Raw genomic sequence first — 26,297 nt, forward strand, 5'->3', positions numbered from 1 at the left:
CCGTGGGTGGTCTCAACCTCAATCCTCAACGCTGATAAATGCCGAGCTCGGGCTAACAGGGTCACTGATTGCACAGCCTGTTTACAATAACTTAACCCCAAACCTGGTCGACGTACAGCAACTTATGAATTTTAGTTGTACCTCGCATATGATCAACAGGACTCTGTTGAACCTGATATTGCTATTTAGTCAAGTTGGAGAGTGGGACATAAAAACCCTTTTTTAATAAGACGTGAATTGAAGGATATTATTGATGCAGGAGAATGGTTTGAAGTTGTCTAAATGCGATAAATAAGTGGCCGCGATCATTAAAACGTCTACTAGGATTTTACACTTGTAATTGGGGTTTTTTTGCACGACAAGTTTTTCTTTGCAGTAGATTCATTCTTAGGGTATTTGATACAAATGTCCCTGAATCTTTTTCATTTAGTACTGGATTGTGGAGATGGAACTGATCCTAACGACTGTGCGATTTGAAATCAGTTTCTATTTTTCCCCGACAGAGTAAATTGACATTTTTTTAATTTATCAATCTGTTTTAATTTTAATTGACCTCAGAAAAGCACAATAACCAAACACGTGGCTGTACAGTGAAACAAGGAAATGGGTGCTTGTAAAGCAATGGTGAGAGAATAAACCATTTTAAATGGTTTAGCTCAATATAAATATAAGAAAAGTTGACGGTGGTAACAGTGCGTCGTCGTTTTGTCCATCTATGCACCAATGGTAAATGTATCTTCAACATTTCATTAACTAAGGCGCATAATTAAATCATTTCATTTTACGTTCATATTTTAATAAAATATCTATGGAACTGGAATACACTTAATCGTCGGCGCTTTATGGATTGGATTGGGGTAGGATGTCAGGATCTGTTCTCCATTTACTAATAAGAAATTTGTTTCTAGCTATTTTCCTAGTATATCTCTTAGATGCGGGCAGGTGGATAAAGCTGAGGAATATTATCAAAGAAAAGCCAACAAGCCTCTGGGTAGAAGAAGACGTGCGCTCTGTCAAAACATGAAATCTTGAAACTAATACGTTGAAAGACTAGCAAATCCTCATTCCATAATCTGCCTTAAGAAAAAGATCTGTAAATTGTTTAGGCAAATATGTCACTCGAATGCATCTATATTTATCAAGTTCCAATTGGTCTGGCCCACTTGAAGCATCGTTTCGAGTTTACGAACACCGCCAACTTTTAGATTATTGATGAGTCCGGCAAGATCCCTGACTTTATCGTCAGTTCCTCATTAAGCGCAAAAACACTGCATTTACTGATGTTATTGTTCGAGTGCTCGGGGTCTGTTCTGAAAAAGGCAAGCACCATTGCTCAATTTTTATCCAACTTATTTTTCACAAAGGCTGATAAGTAGAAGCTTAGCCCGATTTGTTTAACCTGGACTTTTAAAGTTGCAATTGTGTTTCTTTGAATATGGATTCTCGACGTTTATCATATCATGCGGTATGATCAATACTAGGGACTTTGGTGCAGCTCATTATTTAGCCGACCCTGAACGGTCGAGCTGTCTGCAAACATCTTTGAATTGTGTCGATACTGTGTCGCTGACATTTCGTCAAAACCTCCCTTCACTGGGAAAAAAAACCCAATCAAATCGATTGCAGAATCGGACTTCAAGGAATCCCATCTTTCGGATCGACATCCCATACGGTGAGCAAAAAAATCCCACGATTTTAGAGGAGGGAGTATTTTCAGGGATGGAGGTGCCTTAGGTGTGCATTTGTTTTTCGAGTTCATGTTTATAAAACTAACAAGAAGAACGGCACTTTCTAAACGCGACGCTCAATCAAAGCATGGGTTTCTCACACTTACCATCTAATGATGGAAAAGCTTTCATTTTCACTTGAAAGGCATGCAGAAATATTTATGATGTCCCTTACCTCGGATAATGTTTGTGGGATGCGACATGTTATTGCAAATGATACCAGGCGCCGAGGCTACTCGTTCGTCTCGCTCTTTTTTCTCTCTTGCCGTGCTTCTGTGTGTGTGTGAGTGTGTGGCAAACATTGCTGGCTTAGCAAATGGGCACAACCCAGATTGTACTAACTTATTTATATATAAATACATATAGAAGGAGAATATCTAAACAGTCAGGCGTGAAGCTACAAAGACCATTTTATAACAACAGAAAGGAAACGGTATTAAATGGGATTTCACTCAATTTTCTTTAAAGGAGCAGGTCGCAGATGTTTACATTGTTTTTGTATAAACATCCTGTCCATGTTCCTGTCCATGAAGCCCCAGCTTCCAGAGAGACTTTCGAATTCACATTATTAGAAAATCCAACACCAATATATTATCAAGCATTTAACCACCGCATTCTTAAAGTACATTTCGTACGTCATCAAAAATAATCTGCTGTTTTTAAAACCAATTCTCCACCCTGACTGTTACCTTCAATATCCACTTTTGTCCCGAGATTTTTTCAACGAGTTTTAAAATGTACTCATTATTTTGTCATGATGTGGGTCGTTTTAGTTTGACCTCTATCCCAATATATTTTATTTCGCTTTCTCTATGAGTTGGCTGTATTTCATTTATCTGTCCATCGTTCGTGCTCTCTCTCTCTCTCTCTCTCTCAATGAGGAAGAGAGCGAGGTACAGTCAGGCACAGAGTCCGATGTCTCCCCCCCCTCCCCCCTCCCCATAAAAAGTTGCTTCGAACGACGTAGAAAAGTTCAGACCAGAAATGAAGGCGGGGTTCACAGCCCACCAGTCCTGACCGAGGTGGGAGGGGGGTCGGGGTGGGGAGTTTCTTGTTCCTTACGTCTGACAGCCGAAAGGCTCGAGTCGCTGATGACAAGAGATAAAGTAAACGCGATCGCTTTGGCGTGGCAGAGCCCAGAACAACTGCGATGAAAAGCTACTCGGCATCAAGGCGACCTTTGCAAAGAGCTTCAGAATTGGAGAAATAACGGTGTCGGGGGAAGGGCTCGCTCCGAGCTTTCCCCAACCGCATCGACACGACTTTGAGTTTTGGGAAATCCCGAATTTGCTTTGAAAGGGGGTAACAGAAAAGCTTGAAGGTTTGGAAACATTGAAGGGAGCCGCGCAGTCCAGGGTTTGAGCGGCCGGCCGTTTAAAGTGACCTGCTTTCTGAGAATCGTTCTTCAATGACAGCCGAAGGTCAGCAGCCGCCGGCTCACAGCGCGGCGCAGACCAGTTCCATGTCGGCAGTCCTCGAAAAGCCCAACAATCAGAGCTCTGTGATGGAATCTGCCACCTCCACCAAAAGCAAGAAAACAAACGCGGGCATTCGGCGCCCGGAGAAGCCGCCCTACTCCTACATCGCCCTGATTGTCATGGCCATCCAAAGTTCTCCCACCAAGAGGCTGACGCTCAGCGAGATCTATCAGTTCCTGCAGAGCCGGTTCCCCTTTTTCCGAGGCTCCTACCAAGGGTGGAAGAACTCAGTACGTCACAACCTTTCTTTGAATGAGTGCTTCATCAAACTGCCCAAGGGTTTGGGGAGACCGGGCAAAGGCCACTACTGGACTATTGACCCTGCCAGCGAGTTCATGTTTGAGGAAGGCTCCTTCAGACGGAGACCAAGGGGCTTTCGCAGGAAATGTCAAGCGCTGAAGCCGATGTACAGCATGGTGAACGGGCTGGGATTCAACCACATCCCAGAGACCTATAACTTTCAGGGGTCAAGAGGACCCATCTCGTGTGCTCCAAGCGGACTCTCTCTCGACAGTATGATGAACGGACATTTGCCCAGCAACGTGGATGGGATGAGTTTACCAGGACATTCGGTCTCTCACCTCTCCTCCAATAATGGTCACTACATGGGAAGCTGCACGGGATCTTCCGTGGGAGATTACCCCAACCACGCCGACAGCTCCGTGTCCGCGTCTCCTTTGCTGGCCGGCGGCGGGGTGATGGACACACACTCCATGTACACTACCTCGGCCTCAGCGTGGGCTCCGACGGCCTCCGCCCTCAACAACGGGCCTTCTTACATCAAACAGCAGCCTCTCTCACCGTGCAACCCGTCGGCGAATCTCCCTTCCAACCTCCAAGCGCACTCCCTCGATCAGTCCTATCTCCACCCGAATAACCACAACGCTGCCGACATCCAAGGTACAGAGCCGTGGTGTTATAGAGGCTCAATGACAAGTATGTGAAGAGCTTTACCATGGGTCAACAACGAAATCCTTTACCAAATGAATAGATAATAACGGGTCGAGAATTTGAACGCGACATTTAATAGGTTGAGACGACCGATCCAAATTGTGAAAGACAACAGATCATTGTTCGGGACGGGTTCACCCAGGGATCTGGATCAGAAACAAACCTTCCCTGATGAGTTTGAGACCAAACGCCAATGAAGGATAATCAGGCAGAAATATGAAGAAGGGGGAAAAAATATATTGTTAATGCAAGGGGTTAACTCAGAATTCCAGTAGTGGCCGGTACAACTCGGGTCTCCTTTGCAGTGCGGTAACCTTTTATTTGCTTCTGTAAACTAAAATGATTTCTCAGCTAGTGGAGTAAACACGATGTGGATTGAAATCTAATTTGATTTGGTCTGGCTGATAAAGTTCAAAAATCAACCTCTGGGAAGTGAAATGTTGCGGCCGCAGTCTCTTTCTCTCTCGTGCGTCAGTAAGATTAATTAGGAAAATGATAAAACCTGGAATGGGGCTTAGTTTCTTGTAGAAGAGTTTCAAAAGTGTCATTAAGTTAAGGAAGTGAGTTGTTTTTGCTCCCTCTCCCCACACATAATTGGACATTGTCTGGAATAAATAACCAACCGAAAGAATAAACCATCCTTTGTTTTTCTAACACATTCCAAAACTTGGTCAAAGAAAACATCTCGATGCCATCCCCGCAGAGACAGTGTTTACTGCGGTGCCAACACGACGGCAATAACAACATCAGACTGCAGAGAGCCGACTCCCTGCCGCAGAGCCCGTCTACTGGGGATTCATAGCCTGGAGTTCAGCGCCAAAGCAGGATTAACTGTGTGAATCTGCAGAGTCGGAGGTGGGTGGGGGTGGTGCGGGAGAAACGCACAATACCCAGGTCCCAATCACCCCGGGAACAGATCATTTCATCTCCATTATTTCTGCGGTAGATCCGAAACCTACATCAGAATGTGATGACAAATAAACAGGCCCCAGGTCCTGTCTTTTTTTTTAAAAAGCGTGAAGTTTCAGCTGGCGAAATCCAAGTTTCTCCCGAGTCGGCTCTTGTCCATGACGGGGAACAATTCAATCCACATATTGCAGAAGTACAGTTCCAAGACAGAGACAGTTTCTGATCTCAGCTGTTGATTAATGTTATCAACAGGACCTTTTCTGTGAACCAGCTACTGGTAGAAAGAAGAAATTAAACCTACAGTTCTTTTTTTAAAAATCAAATGTTAGACTGTGACCCACACGATAGCCACTTAATCAATTTAAGTCGAGGTGTACATTACATTAAAACGAGAAACGGTGCAGACGAGGCGGCAAACTGCAACTTCTAAACGCATAGAAATAGAAAGCTGATGTGCAATTTCGAATTTGAAAATGTTAGTCAGTGGAAATAGATATGAGCTCCTCGCTCAAACATCCATGAAAAAAAACCCCTCACAATAATGTAAGTTGAGGCCCATGGAAATTTGGGGAACCTATTCTTTGGAATGTCATGGTTCTCCAAAGCAATAGAACAAGTCAGATCCAAGTCCACGACTTGGTGACTGTGTCTGTCAGTGATTTTCCCAAGACCTGTTCTAAAATGTGCAGAGGCCGGTGGGGAAACAGTGTTGGCATCCCGAGAGTTTACGCATTGAATTAAAACGGCAACTGCATGGTGTGGCTTTCGGCTTATAATAATTTACGAGGGATATCGAGGGGTGAGGTCTGCTACTCTCCGGTCGACGCGTTTTAAAAGCAGGCGCCTCTTAACATTTCCAGTCTTTCGTGTTTTGATCCTGGTTTTGCGCCACATTTCTAATTCCGTAGTACATGCATTTCTTTTCTTTGGAACCATTCGCTGTTGTATTTGCTCTGTTTGCCAAGTGAGATACGAAGACGCGTTAGAAGAGAAGAAACATTGTGCTAACATTTCCTCATTGGTGGTTCTGCCTGTTTTGTTCCAGCAGGAATCCCGCGGTATCATTCCCAGTCTCCCAGCATGTGCGATAGGAAAGAATTTGTCTTCTCTTTCAACGCCATGACGTCCCCTTCAATGCATCCATCAACTAATGGATCTTACTATCAACAAGTGACTTACCAAGATATCAAACCGTGTGTAATGTGATACAACGTAGCGAACCCAGTGGATCTCCTCCCCCCTGCTTGGCACTCCTCATCAGCAGTGCGTTCCCGTCGCTAGAAACTTCTTTTGATCCTATTTAAAGAAAGAAGTGGATCCAGGATCATTATTAAGAGAGATAACGATCCGTGAAGGCACTTTCAGCGATGCTCAATTTAAATAGTTCCTATTTATTCTAAGTTTTTAGCTAACCTTCATACAGGACACTGCATAGTCTCCAAAAATCGTGAATTTTGCTGGCAATATTTGCCTTGTATCCTTTATTGAGTCATGTCGATCAATCATAGCGCCACTCTAAGAAAGGAACATTCCTTTTTAGTTTGAAGATGTAGTGGAACAATACATATTTTGGGCGTTTTGTATTGTTTTGAAGGATTGTGTTTTGTAACCTTATGCACTGTATACAAATGTAATTCATGGGGCTTGATAGAGGAGTTGGTTTGTATCTTAAGTCGATGGCCGGCCGGAATGGATGAAGTCGACACCACGATATGATATCATTCTGTGAAATCCAAGAAATCCTGGCATGCAGTTTTTCGTCGCCTCCGATGGAGGTGGCAGGGGGTGTGCGGACCCACCACAGTCCCCTGGGCTCCCGAGGTGCTCGGCAACTGAAACTGCAGTGTTTCAAACTTGACATTTCAGACACGGGGTAATTTATTTGAAAGCCTGTTCCTCTCGGATTATCAGTGTTCTTTAACTCTATAATTGTCCTATAAATAAACAGCGAAATCAAATGCAACTCCTTAAGTGGAACTTTCCGATTTTTAAAGAAAAATCGGTTCGTTGTAATATTTTTAAAACATCTATTTCAAATTCAAGAACTAGAGTTACTGGGACTTTTAATGTCTGCGGAATAGAGACAATTGTCAGTCACACTCCATTTATTTTCCAACACTGAAATGTTTCTGAGGTCTCTGGTCAACTAAAAGGTATCACAGAACTGTAGCTAATAAGACTTTCGAGTAGCTGTATTTTATGCTTTATTTTAAATAATTGCCTCATTTAAGAAGTATATTTTCCAAAAGGATGTGGATGTCGTTGTATTAAACTCATTGCTGTAATGTCTGTGCCTGCTTCTGCTTTGATGTCAGTTGTCCAGATTCCCCCCCCCCCCCCCTTTTTCTTGCTGTGACATTTCTGAAGTTATTTTAAGGACTGATTTTTTTTAACAATGGACACTTTTACTGATGTAAATAGATGGTTCAATTTATAAAGGGATTATTCCTCATTTGTTTGAAGTTGCTGACATACCTTTGAATCTATATCTCCAGTTATATCCGTACAATTGTGTATCTTCTCAGCAGAAATGTAATCTGTATATATGGACATTAAAAATATAAAATGGTTTACACCTGAGAGACAAAATGTTTCAAACTGTTCAGAAACCCCTCCAACAACCAGAACTGAAAAATAAATGTGTCCATCTTAACCACGTTGCTTGGTCGCCGCGAAAGAACCACGGAGTTTGAGGCAAACGTTTCAAAGGGCGGAATTAGGGGCGAGATTTAAAGCTGCTGAGTTTCTCCAGCATTGTAGTGTATTCGTTGGGGGGGGGGGGGGGGGGGGGGGTAAGGGGAAAAAATTCTGCAGCGCCACCGCGTGGCACTGCATTGTTTTACCAGTGGCGCTCAACCTTTTTCTTTCCACTCACATCCCACTTCAAGTATTCCCTAGGCCATTGGGAATAAGGGATGACTTAAGGTGGGATGTGAGTGGAAAGAAAACGGTTGAGAGCCACCGTTCACAGTGACCTGGGGAGAACAGATCTTTACAATGCTTTTCACATCCAAGTACATCATGAGATAATGCTGTGAAACAGCAACTTGCACTGAGTCGGTTAAGAAAAAGGACATGAAGCTCCACTGAAGTGAGAGATTTCCAGGAGGGAGAGAGGGAATGGTTTATTGAGGACTATTCCAAGGTTGAAGGTGCCTGGAATGGTGCAATCTTGTAGAATGCGCATGAATTCGCTGTGTCTGATGATTATTATTATGAGATGTCCAACAGAATCAGGATGAAGTGCTCCTCTGCCTTTTCTTCTCTCATCCACAAGCCTTTTTTATTCAGATAAGCCTACCTGCTTTTTGCTCTTGACTTGAAGAATGGCTCAGGTGTGAAACATTGGTTCTATATCTTTATCTCCGTGTGACCGGCTGAGTTCCTCCAGCAATCACAGTGTCTGCAGACTTTTGAACTTCCCAAGGATCAGAAAGTCCTTGAATGTTTTTCTTATGTTAAGATCTGTTCTGAATGTGAAGTAGGGTGATGATGTGATGGGGGATTGATTTGCTATTTCTCAGAATGCCTTGAAACCAGTATTTTAACTGCTCTTTGGGGCAGAAGTGACGTCACGTTTGTGCGTTCACAGCAGCTCACGGTTTTCCACTGTTCATCCAGCGCAGAATCTTACAGGATAGGTGGAAGCCATTGGACCCAAATTCATTCTGCTGGGTTTTAGGTTCAATTTATTGAAATTCTGCACTTACCTCATCTTCTATCAGATTAATGGGATGAAATTAGAGAACCAGGAATGTAGAAAATCCTCATTTATAAATGACTGAATTGGCACAATTTGCTATGGGCTGACTCCGCCACATCAAATCACTTTTTCTCATTTTGTCCAGCTACAATCAAGGATCTACTGATACTAATGTGAGAGTGAACTGACAGAGTGGAGCAGTTCATAGTTTGCAAGTAGAAGGTTATGGGTGCGAGGTAGGGAGTTCTGCAATTGATTTGGAGTAGGTTTACATGGGTCAGCACAACATCGTGGGTTCAAAGGCCTGTACTGTGCTGTGATGTTCTATGTTCTATTCTTCCTGTGGTAGCACAGGTTACCCGAGGAACTCCGCAATCTTCCCAATCACAAAGACTTGCTGGTTGGCAGGTTAATTAGGCTGTGCCTAATGAGTTATATAACCAGGGATCGAATCCCACACTGTCTGTAAGGAGTTTGTACGTTCTCCCTGTGTCTTCGAGAGTTTTCCCCGGGGACTCCAGTTTCTTCCCACCGCTCAAAACGTACCGGTGGGCGGGGGGGGGGGGGGGGGGGAGTGTAGATTAATTGGGTTGCACAGCCGAAGTGGCCTGTTATCGTGCTGTATGTCTAAAAAAAGTCACCTCATTCTCAAAGTGTGAATTGATTCAGTCTTCTTTTGTATTTCAAAAGTCATATATTTTAGATTTAAGATTAAACAATGGGATGCTGGACAAACACCTGAGGAGAATAATCACTGTTTAATCTTACATCCAAAATATAACACTTTTGAAATACAACTTCAAAAGTACACTTGAAGTACACTTTTGGAGTCTGTTTGGCGGGAGAGACTGTGGGAACACTGGAGACAAATCCATGGACACTCAGTGACTCTGAAGGGTCTCTCCTTTGCTTCTCTTTCTTCTCTCATACTGTAATGGGTGCCAGGTGAAACTGATGGCTACTCTTTGTCTCCCCTACTGCAGGCAGAAGGCAATTCCATGTGATGTTACATGTTCTGTACTATTACATGACAATAAAGGAATCTTGAATCCTGAGTGAGTGTTTGGAGTGGGTAGCTCTTTAGATGTCCAGGCCATTATTCCTTAAAGAGCCCAAGACAGATTATCTTGGTTCTTAACATTTTCTTTACATTTATATTAATGTCAAAAGGATAGAAAATAGTTGAATTCAAAAGAAAATTAGGAAATACTAAAAAGCTAAATTTTACAAAATGAAGTGAAAAAATATGAAACCAAACAAATTACTGAAAAGTAGTAATAAAACCAGAAAATGTTGGAATGCACTGAAAATCAGGCAGCATTTGCAGAGGGCATCAAATTTCAGCCCATGAGCCCTTGCTACCCAACTACCCCAACTGACCTACAACAATCCCCAGCAGATTATGAATGGTGGGAGATAGCAGGAGTCCCTGGAGGAAACCCATGCAGAGACGGGGACATTGTACAAACTCCTTACAGACAGCACGGGAATCGAACCCTGGGCCCGATCGCTGGCGCTGTAACGGCATTGTGCTAACTGCTCAGGTAACTGTGCCTCAATTATCTTATGAACGGTCACTAAGCTGTTATTCTTTTGTGTCTTCTTTAACTAAAAAAATACACAACACATTCATCAGTATCTTAGAGAACACAAGAAGTTTCTCATTATTGTGTGAGATGTTCACTAGACTTCAGTCTAGATATTAAGCCAACAAACTTAATATCACACATCTGATATTGTGCAATTTGCTAAAAGAACACATACTACTTATATTTAGTAAATAAAGATGATTTTAAAGCTGTTTAAATATGTTATTATACATATTACATGGATATGTAGTAGGATTCCCTTTCATTATAATAAATGGGAAAACCTTTGAAATGGTTAAGGAATAAAGACAGAGGGCTGCTGGTGTTTTGGAATTCCCTGCCTCATTTGCTATGAGGAATTACTGAATGCTATATGGGGAAACTAGAGGAAATTCCAGGGTGATGGACAAAATAAACAATTAAAAATTGAATATTGATCATCAGTAGTTGCAATTCTAGTCTCAGATCCAAGTAGAAATACAATAATGCTTTCAGAGGCGGCTTCTTCATTTCCATGTTGTGGAAAAGACCAACAGGAGTTGAGAGAACTCTTGCACTTGACTGGCCTGCCAACAACCATATAAGCCAAAAGCATAAGCAAACTCACTGAGCTGTGCTCTGCAAGGAAATTCATTCCACAGAATTTATTGAAAAAATTGGCTGTAAACTTTTTCGTAAGTAAACATAATTGCGCTGCTCAAGAGTGTTCTGGAGTTGGTAAATCCCTATATAGCATCAAACCTCATGCACTGGGACACACTGCTACAAATTTCACAGGAAGATGCCAAAAATATAAGCTTGGATCAAAGAGCTTGAATGGTAGGATATAAACAGTCTTCTGGCCTACAGAACTTTTTGCACAGCCTTTTACAAACTCAACAGAAACATGAGTTGTAACTGGAATTTCTCTCGGCCGGCCTGGACTTGAAGATCATCTTGCACTTGAATGACTATGCCTTCAGCTACCAAGATATTAGAGTCTGAAATTTTCTCATTGAAACTCTCCAACTATCTATCCAACTTTCACTTTGAGGTGTACCCCAAAACATTCAACCTGATTTTACTTTTAGTCATGAGTCCCAATATCGCTCAATGTCACAAAATGTCAGTTGGCTTTTTGATAATGCTCCTTTGGACATGTTAATGATGCTTTATAAATGGAAGTAGCTGTTTCTGTTGGGCCTGGGGGTGGAATTGGATGGACATGATAACACTCAACTCACCTGTATTGAGTGGGCTGGTGTATATTATAGGTGAGAGAGATTCATTCAAGGAGGGACGGACTTGGTCACCTCATTTGTATCCAAGGCTCTTCTCATTTTTGCCTAACAAATGGTCAGGAATAAACCAGCTGCAACAAATGTGAGTTGCAACAGGGTAAAAAAAAATCTCTTAAATTCCTAAAATCCTGCAGATCCAAATTACCAAAGTGCATTTTAAGGTAAATGGACATGCACATCTGGGTGTACTGTTTATGTTTGATGCCCAACAATATCTCACCTCTCCGTTGTGGCTCTTAGCATACTGTATTAATTGTTAATACAGGGAAATAAATGGAACCATGCTCAGCTGGGCAGCTGTCAAATAGAAAACATTTACTTTGAGTTGACAGCTCCACAGCAATCCAGGTTGCCAGCAAGCAATTCCGTTTAAAACCCAAGCAGAACCGAGAACAGGATTAAAACCTGGTCTCCTACCAGCAACAAACAAGTAGAATACTAGGGGCTTTCGAGATCGAATATCAGGTAAAAATACTGAAACATTCATTCTGACAGTTTTTAACTCAGCATTTTATTAAGGACCATGTAAGGAAATCACTGAACATTTCCTTGAAGGGAGTGGGGCCCATTCTGAACCAACTACAGTCATATTTCCAACAAAACTAATTATTTATAGAACAATGGTTCGAAAGAGTATTAATGAATTGTTTTGACAGTGTGAGTTTCCCATTATCAGGGAGCATTCCTTTCCATTATAATAAAGTGAAGACAGCTTCTCCTCAGAGCAGACTGAATTTTCCAAACTAAAATATGATCTTAAAGCACCATAAAAAAATTCAACAATGAGAATCTGGGGGCACTAACTTCTGATGTTAAGCTTTGTAAGCCATGTTGTTTGATAATTGTTGATTACTAATTACAGTGGACATTCACAGTGTCAACTGATCTCCCAGGAAACTTTCATTCATTCCAGGTGCACAGTGAGAAAGTCAGGAATGATGTGTAACATGACTGTTGGCCAAGAAACAGTCAATGCATCTGTCTGATGGTCTATTTTATATTGGGGTGGGGGTGGGGTGGGGTGGTAGGACAGTATAATGTGAAAAGCACCAATCGTCCATGAATATTTCATTTTCTAATTCCATAACTAAATGGTGCAAATTCATCATTACAAATAAGAGCCCAAATAGAGCGTAAAAACCCAGGCAATTGTATACATTTTGGAAATTGTATAGTAGGAAATATGTTTGTGAACATATGTTGCAATGTCTTCTATCTTCTGATTTCTTCATATTCAGAGTTCAAACTTGGAGAAACTAGTTTCTGATATACTTCATTCCTTCAAATTTTGGGCACAGAGCTTAACTAATTACCAAGGTTTCTCATGATGGGGGAGTAGTTGCACTTTATTTTGACATTGCAGGTCGCCATTCCCTGACAGGTTAAAGAAAGATGATCTGGGAAATCCCCTTCACAGCCTGCTGCCCCACTTCTCCATGGTGGCCTTAACATAGTAATTGTCCCAAACAACTTCACAGAGACAGGCAGTAAAAGCAAGCTGAACTGAAGGGAAGAGACTGGTGGAGAGATCAAACCCATGGGGAAATATTAAAATTTTAAAAAAGATTATAAGTGGAAAATTGGAAGACGGAGAGACAGAAAATATGAGGAAGTAATTATATTACTGGGCTTGTAATCTAGCATCATTCCAGTTTTCCATGTATAAGAGCCATGGGATTTTGTTTCTCTTATATTTACTTGATGAGAACATCAATGACACGGTAAGTATTCATTGTCCGCACCCAGTAATCCTACAGGATATGATGGTGAGCCGTCTCCTTGAACGTCGCACTTCCACAATATATCAGATCAGATTAGATTAGATACTATTTATTGTCATGTAATAAAACAGAAATGTCATACCACATAAAATTGTTTTTAGTCTGCCATAAGTCAGACAAAGATTCGGCATTAGCATTGTCTGGTGCCTCTGATGCTCAGAGAAAAAGAAGCAAAAAAGAGTCCTCGCAGAGTCACTAGCCCTTTTATACAGGTAGTTGAAGCGAGGTATAATTCGATTAATGCACGGGGATTTCCACTCCGCTAACAGTTCTGGATTTCTGAGGGCAGAACAATGAAGATGTACAAGGACTTTATGCAACTTCTGAAACCACAATCAGTTCACTAATGTTTTCTAGTGGCCGTTTTACAATAACAAGATAGAACCTGACCCTTGGACTTGACATAAGCTTTATTTGAAGAGTCAGTCGGCCATTCCTTCAGTTTAACATATAAGCATCTCATTGTCATTACATCCTACATGGTTACACGTGGCGATAAAAACACAAATTATTCCGTGATCCACACATAAATCTCTGTACAGTGGGGTATAAACTTTCTTCATGTGGGAAGAGGTACCTGCCCTGACCTTCAGTCTTTCTGTAGTTGGCTAAAACTCGAGCATCAGGCGTGCGGCCAGGCCAACCCACATACACATCCATGAACCTGGAAAAACAAAGGAATAAGTGTGTAGATCGACATATGAAACACATTAATTGATAAAGGAAGATAATTGTAACTCAAGCCGAAATCTTTACCAGTAGTTGTGGTCCTCAACAGCTTGAATAACAATTGAGTACCACCCTTTCCGATTGTAGTAGGCTTGTGTGCCGTCATGGGGAGCGATGATGGGAATATACGTGCCATCGATGGCACCAGCACACATTGGATACCTCCGTTCTGGAAATCTGTCCATTGTCTCCTGAAAACATGCACCACTTGGCAGTTTGACAAAACATTTAGAAACGGCCCTCCTCAATGCACCGTTAACCTGGCATACCAATACACACACAAACGCGCACACACACACACACACTGTGATGACACCAACACCAAAAATACAACTGATGGTTCAATATTCACATGGGGTCGCATACCACCACAAAGCCGAGATTCCAGAAGCTGTCACCTGTTTGTTGTCTTATGCCCGCCTCAGGTGAGGCTCAATGAGTTCCAACACAAAGTCAAAGTGTCCCGAAATATACAGAATACAGAAATGACTCCATCGCTCATCTTCATCAAAATTGTTGAGGACATTAGACCAGAACACAGGCCGCTGTGGTCTCTCTCTCTCTCTCTCTCCTCCATATTCTTCTGTCAGAAACCAGTGTGAATTGACTCAGAAGAACCAAACCTCTCCATCTACAACGTCTAAGGTTCATGCACTTTCTGCCTCAAACTGCTTCCTGTTTCTCTTCAAATTCTCCTCGAGCATTTTTCTGATAGCATGAACATGACGTTCACATGAATCCAACATTGTATGGCTCAAAAAGCTGAAGACGATGAGCAGATTTGCTTGTGTTCAAAGAGGGCAAAATATGTACATGGCCAGCATCAGCACCTGCTGTTCAACCACCATTATTGTGTACAGAGTAGTGGCACTGCCCAGTGTGTATGTTTTAGATCACACTAGACACCAACACTGTGCTACATGCTCCACCATTTTTGCTCCAGAAAGCCGGCTTACTGTGTAAAAAGAACCACCGACCCTGTTTTTCTTCCGTTCTATGTGATCAAGCAAGTTGGCTTCCAGAGATGGGTCGCCTATATGGTTATAAGACGGGTTTCCAGTGTATAAAGGGTAACTGAGTGTCCATGAATTCACCTCCAGCACTCCTGCAGTATCTGCAGCTATGGAAGTTCACAGTTCAGTTTAAACCATCAGCAATCTGAGCCCATATCCAAACCTCCGACACGACAAGGAAGCCTTCAGCACCCAGAGTCCTTTGGGAGCCCTTCTTGCTGTCAGCATCCTCTTGAATCCCGGTTCCAATACGTCATGAGCCAGTTTCCAGCAGCCCACAGCCTGGTGTGAGTTCCTCACCCATAAGCCACCCACACCTTTCTACCTGTGTGTGTCTTTCAGCTATTGAGCCCCTTGCTGGTCCATCACCATGGTAACTGACCTTGGGGACGTCTCTTCTGCTTCCCTCACTCAACAGGAGGTGAAGAGTAAGCACAGACGTGGATACTTACTCTTTCCAATAAGCATTAAATCGACTAAGAATACAGACATGCAACACACACACTGTGTGTGTGCGTGTCTGTCTGTTTTAAGGCATTTCTGCAGAACAGCTCAAACTGAAATCCTTTGCCTCACACCTGCAGCGTATACCTGTGAAGGGAATCTTTTATTTATAACTTTCAGTCTTCTAATGCAGCCCCTTCATATTTGTCATCTTATTTATTGTTCCTCTGAACCTTCCTGCCTTGTTCCTTCAAAGTACAAAATATTCAAAGCTGCTTCCTTCTGGTAACCTCAGCCTGCTTCCCAATTTGTCCTTCAAGTAGGTTTTCAGTTGGCGGTATGCAAACATTGTACGTGAGTTATACCATATTTGTACTTAATTTGTTCAAAAGATAATAATTTATTTCCCGAAAAACAATTTGCTATTCTTTTGATCCCTTTTGTGAAAGGGATTAATTGATTTTGCGTCAATAGTAATTTTGGTTATTGATAATTTGTTTTATTCCTTTCTACGTGAATCTTCTTCCAAATGTTGAGCAGATGGTGCAGTACTGGTGAATTCCTATGTTGCACCAGCTTTTCATCCCACTTATGTAGTATATGTTCAGGTACCTTCTCCCCTATTTTATCTAGTTCTAATCTGGTCCAATCTGGTTTTTCCCTTGTTTGATAAAAATCTGATAGGTATCTTAAAAGATTTATAACAAACATGTAGATCAAACTGTAAGAGAAAGAGAACGAGGAAATAAGCTGTAAACCCAAACAAAAGTGGGAACAAGATCTAAACATAAAGATAAAGAATGAAACATGGGAAAAGCTATGCTCCGGAACTATGAGAAATGCAATAAACACAAGGTTACGCATGATACAATATAATTGGTTACACAGGCTATATATCACACCCCAAAAGTTAAATAAATGGGACCCAACAGTATCAGATTGATGTTTTCGCTGTAAGAAGGAAACGGGAACAACAGTACATGCAATTTGGGCATGTGAGAAAGTGGAAAAGTTTTGGGAAGATCTAAATCAGGTATTAAATAAAATCACAAAAAGCAACTGCATGAAGCGCAAAAAAGATTTGTTATGATAGCCTTAGCAGTAGCAAAAAAATATATAATGCCAACTTGGAAATCAGAAGAGAGCCTGAGAATACAGCAATGGTGCATAGAAATGAATAAATGTATTCCATTGGAAAAAATAACATATAATTTAAGAAATAACATCACAGTATTCAAACAAATTTGGGAACCGTACATGGAACATGACAGAGAGGTCCTACCGCGGACCTCCACCCCCTAAAATGACATATTGAGAAGAAGACGAAATGAACTGACCCAGTGTGTCAAAGTAGATGACACAATTTTCTGGTTTATTTTCATGGTGTGATGACATGGTTTAAGGGGTTGAATGTATCGGATATGTTGAATGTTTAGTGGGTGGGGAGGGGGGTGGGAAGGAGGGAGGGAAGGGAGGGGGGAAAAAGGGGAGAAAATGACACTGTGTATATTCAAGAGGAAAATGTTTGTGTGTATTTTGGTTAATATGGTTCATAGTGTGAAAAATAAAAAAAAAAATTAAAAAAAAGTACAAAATAGCATGCCATCCAGGATATCCTTCCTCCCTTCTACACTGCACAATTGCCTGTCCTTTCCTCACTCTTTCCTAATGCTCCAAACTGTGGGACTTCCTATCCCTCAGGTTGTTCCACCAGCGTCTACAGTATTTAAGAAGCACAGGCATGGTGCCGTCCAGTATGATCTTTTAACTTATCGTTACTTCAACATCCTTCTTCAGACTTAGTGGTACATTATTTTATGGGCTTTGCTTTTAATTTCATCGGTGCTGATCAGACCTCTGCATGGAAGGGCACATTATGTATTGGATGAGACAGTCAACTTTGTTCAGCCTAAAGAAATATAAAGGCACCCACTTGCCCACATGCGCGTGCGTGCGTGCACACACACACAGAGTGCAGAAACATAATTCTCTCTCAACTCACTAACTACAGACTAAATACTGACTGACTGAAATCACTCCCATTTTACGTCATATATTGTAGCAACAGGCCTAAAACAAAATGGAGGCAAAGAGATATCGTAACTGATGACAACATTTTACACAACTATATTAAATTCCTTTTTCTTATTTGGCAAATTTTGCATATTAAATTCATTTTTTAATTCAAATATCTCAAATTTCAGCCATTCATTTGGAAAATGGCTCAAGGATAATAAATCTCTAAGTGAGTGGTACCTCAATAGAATTTTAATAAATATAATTCAGTGTCTTTGTTATTGTTTAAGACTTACATTTCCTGACATATTTAGAATGATAATAGATTATACTGGGAATTTCCTTGGTGTTTCCTGACTGGTTGTCCTAATTTCAATGGAAATCCTAAATATACAGAGTTTCCTTCTAAGTTACAGGAGCTGATCAAGAACGTCAAATAACCTCCAAACACACTCGCTCCAACACACCCTGAGGAAATTACAGTCATAAGTATTTCATGTAAAGTATAGGTTCAAATAATTGCAGAAGTAAACTAAAATTTTATTTGAAAACCCTTTGTAGCTAGCATTCTCCCTATGCTTGATTCTTGAAATGATGGTGCATCGGTCCCATTTTTGAAAAATGCAACAATATTGCCATCTCCTGGTTCAATATGTTCAACAATTTTCAACAATGTTCGTGCTTTTGAGAATTTATGATATGGCATTGTTTGAAAAGTGCACTCAAACCTACGCAGGTTCACTCTCACACACGCACATGCAAGCGCGCACACACACTTCTTGCTCTCAGAAAAAAAATAAAATTGATGCAGTGGATGCTAGAAAGTGAAATATGAAAATATAGAAAATTGCCTACATTCAAACAAATGTGCCCTGGTGTATTTTAAACTTTCTATAAGTATGTTCCATGTTATGCTTAAGAGGGAAAATCCAAGCAAAAATGATTTCAGTGCCAGTTACACAGCACAGTCCAAGAATTGCTACCTGTTTGTTTGTGTTGGCTGTAAATTAAAATTAAAGGGTACATCATAAAGCCAAAGAAAACAAACAGAAATAGAGCTTCTGGTGTAGTGCTGAAGGCAGAAAAATATATATTTTAATTATAAAGGAAAGAATCACTACCTAAGAAGAAAGACTCCTGGGTCGAAGTTTTGGCTAGGATTGTGCTAACATAAACTTTGGAGCAAGTGCTAAGTTTTATCAATTGAATATTTCCCAGTTGATAATGCCAGGGTTAATCCTTGCCAGGGGCTCATGAATAAAGTTTTAGGAAAGGTTTGTCTGGTCACTGGCTAAGCCGTTGGCATATATATTTGAAAAAAGCATGTAATCTGATACTTGTATCCTATTGTTTCATGACCTGAGAAAAGTCTGTAAACTTTAGTTGAACTTTAAAAACAAAGGGGAAAAAAAATTAATATTTCCTATTCTGGTTCAACACCACTCTTGAGACGTAATACTGGAAACTCACTTTATTTCTGTGTGTTTTTAACTGTCAAATACATGTTGATGATTCTTCATCTTATTTAAATGTTAAATATACCAAAACGTCCAAGGGAAAAACACACACAAAAAAAGGCAGAACAAAGACTTGGCAGAAAGTACAAAGGCTGATACAGGGAGCCAAGCAGTGACCTTCCAGCAGATGAAATGTAACATTACTGTGAAATCATAATTGCACAAATGGCACATACCCAAGATCTGAGCCAAGGATGCAATGGTCTAAATCTGCTTTCAGTTCAGACCTTCACTGTGAGAAGTGGACCAGTACATTTGGTAGAAATAAGGGTGAAAGATTTTTATTGTTTTGTTGAAGGATTATATTGATAAAAATGGATGTTTCAATGTTAAACGGTATCTAGTTTAGAAAACCTTCTTACCTAAATAAAAAATATACTTGGGTTTTAAAAAAATACATCAAAGGTTCACCAGATTAATTCTTGGCCTGCTGAACTTGTGCCATGAGGATAAGTTATCAGTGTTTGGATGAGTTTAGAAGTCTGTGAGATAATCTTGAATTTTGAAAGGTGACAGGTGATCTCAATGAAGTAGACAGAATTCTTACAGATGCAAACAGGACAGTATATCTCCTGGTTGGAGCATCAGGAACAAGGGTTCATGCTTCCTCCCATTCAAGACTGTAATGAGAAAAGCATTTCTTCACATAGAGGGTAGTAAATATCTGGAGAACATCAAGACTCATTTGAGTATATGGGAGAGAGGTCAATAAAATTTTAAAGTTCATTATCATCTGACTATACATATAAACCAGACAAAACAGTGCATCTCTGGACCAAGTGCACACACATATACACAACTCAGAATAATCTCATATCTACTTAAAGATGTAATATAACATAAACTTTTGTAAATATTTTTGAATAATTTACAAATTTCATTTCTAAGATATCCAAGGTTACAGGATCAATACTGTTGGACATTGAGGGAATCAGGAAAGGTTGACAAATGTTAGAGCACCGAGCACTGAGTTAAAAGTTCACATTGACTTCACTAAATGTCAAGCAGGCATAAGGTTTGAAATGTTCCTGAATTCTAATGAGGAGAAAAACTTAATTGACGAATTGAAAATATAAACAAGCTTGAGTAAATACCTAGGCAGCCGAAAAATCAAATGATTTGTGATGAAAATTTCAGCATATTTTACAATGTGGAATGTAATACAAAGTACATTATGAACAGGAAAATAAGTCATCTCTCCCATGAGATAATTAGTTACTAATGAAGTGGAACTAAAATGAATGTATACTGCTTCATGATCCCCTTTGGAACGTATTCAATTTAGCTGTAGACATTTTGCAACTCAGGGAAGTCACAGATCCTCAAAGAAGAGGTTGAAGATGAGATGAAAGAAACTGTCCACTGTGAATGTGCCACTTTGTGATATGCCAATACAAATAAGGCACCACTGGAGTACCATCCAGTTCGAGCACCGAATGGAAAACCAGAAAAGGGCCCCAAATTATAATCCTATCTCAAAGAAGTTAATTATTTGGATTTATTGTTAGGAGAACCAAGATTCAGCAAAAATCTCCATTTTGCATGCTATCCAAGAATGCTACAAAAGGTGAGTGCAGTGGTGAGGGCAGTGATATTCCAGTGACACCAACATGGGTTCAAATTCAGTGTTATCTAGGAGTTTCAACGTTTTCTCCACGTCTGCATGGGTTTCCTCTGGGTGCTCAGGTTTCCTCCTACCCTTCAAAGTGTGTGGGGTTATAGTTTAATTGGGGTACTTGGCCAGCACAGTATTGTAGGCCAGAAGGGCCTGTTACTGTGGTGCATGCCTAAATTAAAATGTCACCACACTTACGTTCCATTTTCAATTCAAAGATTCACAGAAAAATCTCTTTGTGAAAACAAAGTTCGGGATGAGATTCGAAACAGAGATGTAACAATGCACAGTAGATGACCTCATCATCAACAACGAGGAGTCGAAATACCGAGGAGAGGTGTAAAATCTTGTAAAATGGTGTGAGAATATCAACCTGAGTCTCAAAGTGGACAAGACAAAGGAGATGATTGTGGACTTCAGGAAGACAAGGAACAACCACCCTCCACTACACATTAATAGCTTAGTAGTGGAGATCACCAGGTTCCACTGAACAAGTGACCTATCCTGGACAGAAAACATCTCCTCACTTGTCAGGAGGGCATAACAGTGACTGCACTTTCCTAGAAGGCTGAGGCAGGCAAGGCTACTGGCCACCATTCTGTCAACCTTCTACAGGAGCTCTATCAAGATTGTCCTGGCCAACTGCAACACAGTGATCGATGGAGAGCATCAGATGGGAGGTCAATCCACAGGACTATAAAAGCAGCAGAGAAGATCACTGGGGTCACCCTCCTTCCCATCGATGGGATTTACCGGGATCGTTGTTGAATGAGGGCTAAAAAAAATCAGCGACCCCTACCACCCTGCATCCAGCACCTTCCAACTAGTCCATTGAGAAAAAGATACAGGAGTATTGGAGCCACCAGGTTCTTCTCATGGGCAGTGAGGAGGCTGAATGACCTGCTAAAACAACTCTCTGTGACTTATTTTACTATATGTAAAGCACGGTGTATATGCATCATTTGTCGTGAAAGTAAACCCACAGCGCGAGTGTCACTATCTCCATGCAATATAAACAGCGCACTTGTCCGTTATGAAGGAGAGAGGGGGAAATGTGACGGCGTTGGTGCACGGAGGTTCATGATAGGTAGGTGGGCAGGCACCACCACCATCCCTCCTGAGCGAGTTTTCAAATGTCAGATTGTGCCCCCTCTCCCATGTTTACCCTAATGCCCCCTGATTAGACTTGTTCTAATGCCAACCCAGTGTCCTCCCTGTCTGAAACTTATTCGGAAGTCACATCACCTGTCAATCAAAGTCAGACACCAGCCACCCATTAGTGCACACATTGCCATTGGCTAATTTAAATCACATTGGGTCATTATTGGCTAGGAGCCCAGATCAGAACTGCATTTAACATCAGCACACAGCACATTCTTTCTCTCTGTCTCGTGGTCCAAGCCTGTAGTGTCGTCTCCCATGTTTCTTCTTCTCAACAGGGATTGTTCTCCCTGTTTCTAGTACCCTGTGCCAGTCCATTGCTCCCCGGGAGTCTACAACCCCTCGTAGTCCGCACAGCATCTTGGCACAGACTTCTGTGGTTGTGGGATTGAAGTAAAAACATCGTTGGCTCCTCTAACAGGCCTTTGGATCCTGTACGGAGTGGTTGGCGTCGGGACTGGGCAGTAAAACCCTGCAGACCAGCACTGTGTCTCCACTCTCAGTATTCCCAGTTCCAGCAGTGCCATCTGTTTTTTTTTAAACATTAAACATACAAAAATGAGAAGCACATAGTATTAACAAGTGGTTGGAAATATGGGAATGTGATTAGCTGAGGGAAAGAAAATTGGAATGATGCTTTCGTGTCTGGGGAGAATTATACTTTACTTGGGTCAGAATTAGGATATCTACAAACTGGATATACAGCAAATACAACTACGTTTGCAGATGATACGCAAATTGGCAAAGAAGCAAATATAAACTGGCAGTAGCAGGGTTAACAAATGGAATGGGGAGACAATCAATGAAGATTAATGCGAAGGCAAAAAAAATGCATGAGGAGGCACCATAATCGAATTATTAATAGGTTACAAGGTGGTAGAGATCATGCACAAATCTTCCAAGGGAGCAGGCTGAGTTCATATAACAGTTAAGAAAGCATGTGGATTGCTGCGAATAAGGACATTGAATAAATTATACAAGACTCACAGTGGAGCACTGCATCTCCAAAAGGAAGTCGATGCCTCGAGAGGGTACTGAGAGGTTTTCCTGGGGTGCAATTGGGATGTATGAATGACTTGATCAGGGGAAAATAGAGAATTTTAGATTCATCTCTTCAGAACAAAGAACGTGATAGGGAGTCCAAACAAGATTCCACATTTTTTCCAATGAGGATGGTTTCCTGGGTATACAAGGGGAATTGGATGGTTCATTCCAAGAGTTGACACAAGCTCAGTTGGCTGAATGTTGGTATTATGTGCCGATTCTATGGTCCTAAAACTGCAAACTGGGTCTATTTTGCACAGCCACACATATGACCCAGGTTAACTGCTGAGTTTCTTTGAGAACAAGTAACAAATGGGTAGAATTGTGGAATGCAACCTTGAAAACAGCTAAAAAAATCTTGACATTCCTCGCAGAAGAGGGAAGTTCATTTCTTCAGTCATTTTGAATCCGTAGATTTGGAAATGCATAATTTTATTCCTACCCTGAATGAATAATATGTGAATGCTGTCTTCACATGGCAATATTGACAGGAACTATACGTAACTACTTTCCGCCACTTTTAGTTTGCTGAAATTGACACTGTACTTTTCACCAAATTAATTCGCTCCAGTAAATAAAGATTTGGTTTATAAGCTGCTCAAATGGAAAGATCTTAGCTGAATTAAAAGTAGTTTCACTGCACTTTTTCCTGTCAATCATGATCTAATTGCACTGCTGGCCATGGATCAAAACAAACACCATTTGTAAACTGAGTACAAATCGACATTTTGTTTTAAAAACCTTTCCCTGAAAAACTATCTTCGAAAGTCTCTTCACCTCCTCCTCTTCCACCCACCACTCCACCCATTTTGAAATACATACTCCCATAGCACATGGCAATTCTGCTTCATAAGTTCGGCTGACTTTAAAAGTTGCAGATTCTGATCCCATGGCCCTGCACCGTTCAGTCAAAAAATGGGAAGTGGAAGCACACTCCGATCATTTAAAGAGATTTTGGAGCTCAAATTGGGTATTGTTATTCCAATTTAACCATTGCAAAAGTGACAAATTTAAGTGGTGCAGACATTTACCTAATTTATGCTTGAGTACATGCAGTTCAATTTGCCATTTACTCCAGGGAACTCCACTGACAAAGGTTTCGATGTTTTCTCAGGACTCTACACATTATCTTTTTAAAATAGCTCATCTTAATTGGGAATCAAGAAGAACATTCCTACTTTGACTTGCGGCCCTTTTCCCTATTATAGTTCTCTGAGTTCTTCAAGGTTCAAGGTTGCAATAAGTCTTCACATAGAACAGTCATAGTTCCTTGAGGTTGTATCCATCTGATCAGCATTGCAAATGAATGAACATATCATGCTGAGCTCAACCCTTTTTAAAGACTGAACGTCATGCAAAAGCTCCATGAAGATAAACATATAATAGTAGACTTAAGTGCATCACATGGGATGAGTCTTTTAGTGGGTTGGTGTTTTTCCAAAGGTAGCAAGAGTTATAGATGGAGGGGATGGAGGTTTGTGTGATGTGTTCACAACCCTCTACGGTTTCTTGAGATCTTGGGCAAAGCAGTTCACATATCTTGCAGTGATACACACCTTGATAGGATGCTTTCAATGGTAAACCTAACTTAAGAGTAAGCGGCATTAGTGAGGTAAAAGAAATTGTCAAAACCCTTCATCAAGACTAAGTTAATGCTAGCCTGGTAAATCTTGTAAGATATCAGCTCTCCTTTATCCCTGTTCCAAGGCTTATCTTTCCACAATAAAGAGAAAAAAAAACTGGAATCTGGAAAGAGGCATCTATCTGACGAAGGGCTCAGGCCCAAAATGTTGGTTCCCCTTTACTTCCTATGAATGCCGTGTGACCTGCTGAGTTTCTCCAGCTTATTTGTGATTTGCTTGGTTCTCAGTCTTGAGATGGAGCAGCCTCTTGAGGGAGCATTTCTCAAACAAATTTTTAATGTTTGAAAGACTGACCACCTCATTAATTAGGATATCAACCATGTAATGTGATGCTAATATGTGAGTTAACGTTGCCTAAAATCTGTGCCCATTCCCTTAATGTAATGGCTTTCTCTTGCTTGCATTTTTCCACACTTTCACTCGTTACTTCTGTAATGTTATTGCTTTGAAGAACATATCCAAGCACTTCTGTAAACATCAAACAGTTCTTGCAAGTTGTCATAATTACTGAATTTTCTGATATGCCCCATTTATGACATTTCAGTCTTCTCTTTTTGAACCCCACTTACACATGCTCACTGGGTATTGAGAGATGCAGCCTTCTACTTTGCCAGGTACTCTTCAAGCTGCAGTTAATCATCCTCATCTCCAGTGCTGTGAATCAGAGTATTATATAAACTCATTGAGGCCAGGAATATCAAAGAGGACATGTATGTTCAGTGGAGGAAGTTAACCACTTGCCACACCTTTCTTTAGCCCACCTAACCTTCAACCAACTTACACCACCCTGATCTAACAAAAGGACTTCCCATTTCGCCTCACCCTGGAGTGATCAGAATTTCAACCAGATTTCAGATAATGGTATTAACTGCAGGGTGATTCAATGTTCCTTTTGTTAAGAATCTCTCTGTCACTCAAGGGCACGTACCATGCACTCCCCTTGCTTATTTCTACAAAAGGTTTGTATATAAAAAATAAATTTACTTATCACATTTTTACATGGTTTCCATTAAAGTTTCTTTTTACTAGATATCCTGTCATCATTAAATATGGAAGTCTGGACATAAAACTATCCAAGAATTGAATAAAATCCTAATGTTGAGGGCATTCTCAACAACTGCAACTCCTATTTTTATCCTAATCCTTGTTTGGGAGGTGCAGTTACAGTTTGAGAGATCCATGGAGCAGCCTTGCATGTACAAGACACATACCATAGCCTCAGAGATTCGGATTCCTGGATGGTGTGTAACTCAAGTGGGCTTTTTTTTCTTGGATGGTGCCAAACTTAGTTGGAGCTGAACTCTTGGCAGCAAAAGGAAAGTATTCCATCATGTTCCTGATTTTATTCCTATTGATTGTGAAAAAGCATGGAGTGTCAGAGTGTAAGTCACATGGCCACAAGATAACTAACTTTGTAATTAGTCCAGTTGAGGTTCTAGTCAATGGTAACCTTTAAAAACTAAATTGCAGGTGTCTGCCATGAATGTCAGATAAATCTGGCTGAACTCGCTATTGCTGGAGATGGTCAGTGCCTTGTACTTTTATAGCCCAAATGTTACTTGCCACTAATTAAACCATTCCTTGTTGCATGCAGGCTAGGGGTGCTTGAATTCTTTCTTTGGCTTGGCTTCGCGGACAAAGATTTATGGAGGGGGTAAAAAGTCCACGTCAGCTGCAGGCTCGTTTGTGGCTGACAA

General features: G+C 40.9%; 1 protein-coding gene across 2 annotated transcripts; it reads left to right on the forward strand.

Annotated features, from left to right (window-relative positions):
- Positions 1–2,701: 2,701 nt before the first annotated feature.
- foxf1 (forkhead box F1) lies at positions 2,702–7,636 on the forward strand. 2 transcript variants are annotated; one of them, XM_069902139.1, is made up of 2 exons: positions 2,702–4,105; positions 6,111–7,636. In XM_069902139.1, exons 1-2 carry the CDS (start codon positions 3,136–3,138, stop codon positions 6,269–6,271), a joined length of 1,131 nt encoding a protein of 376 aa, XP_069758240.1. In that variant the 5' UTR covers positions 2,702–3,135; the 3' UTR covers positions 6,272–7,636. The 2 variants fall into 2 exon arrangements, with proteins under 2 accessions (XP_069758240.1, XP_069758241.1); XM_069902140.1 differs by having other exon boundaries at positions 2,706–4,105; positions 6,114–7,636.
- The last annotated feature ends 18,661 nt before the right edge of the window (positions 7,637–26,297 follow it).

Source organism: Narcine bancroftii, chromosome 10, assembly GCF_036971445.1.
Source record: "Narcine bancroftii isolate sNarBan1 chromosome 10, sNarBan1.hap1, whole genome shotgun sequence".
NCBI classification, from domain to species: Eukaryota; Metazoa; Chordata; class Chondrichthyes; order Torpediniformes; family Narcinidae; genus Narcine; species Narcine bancroftii.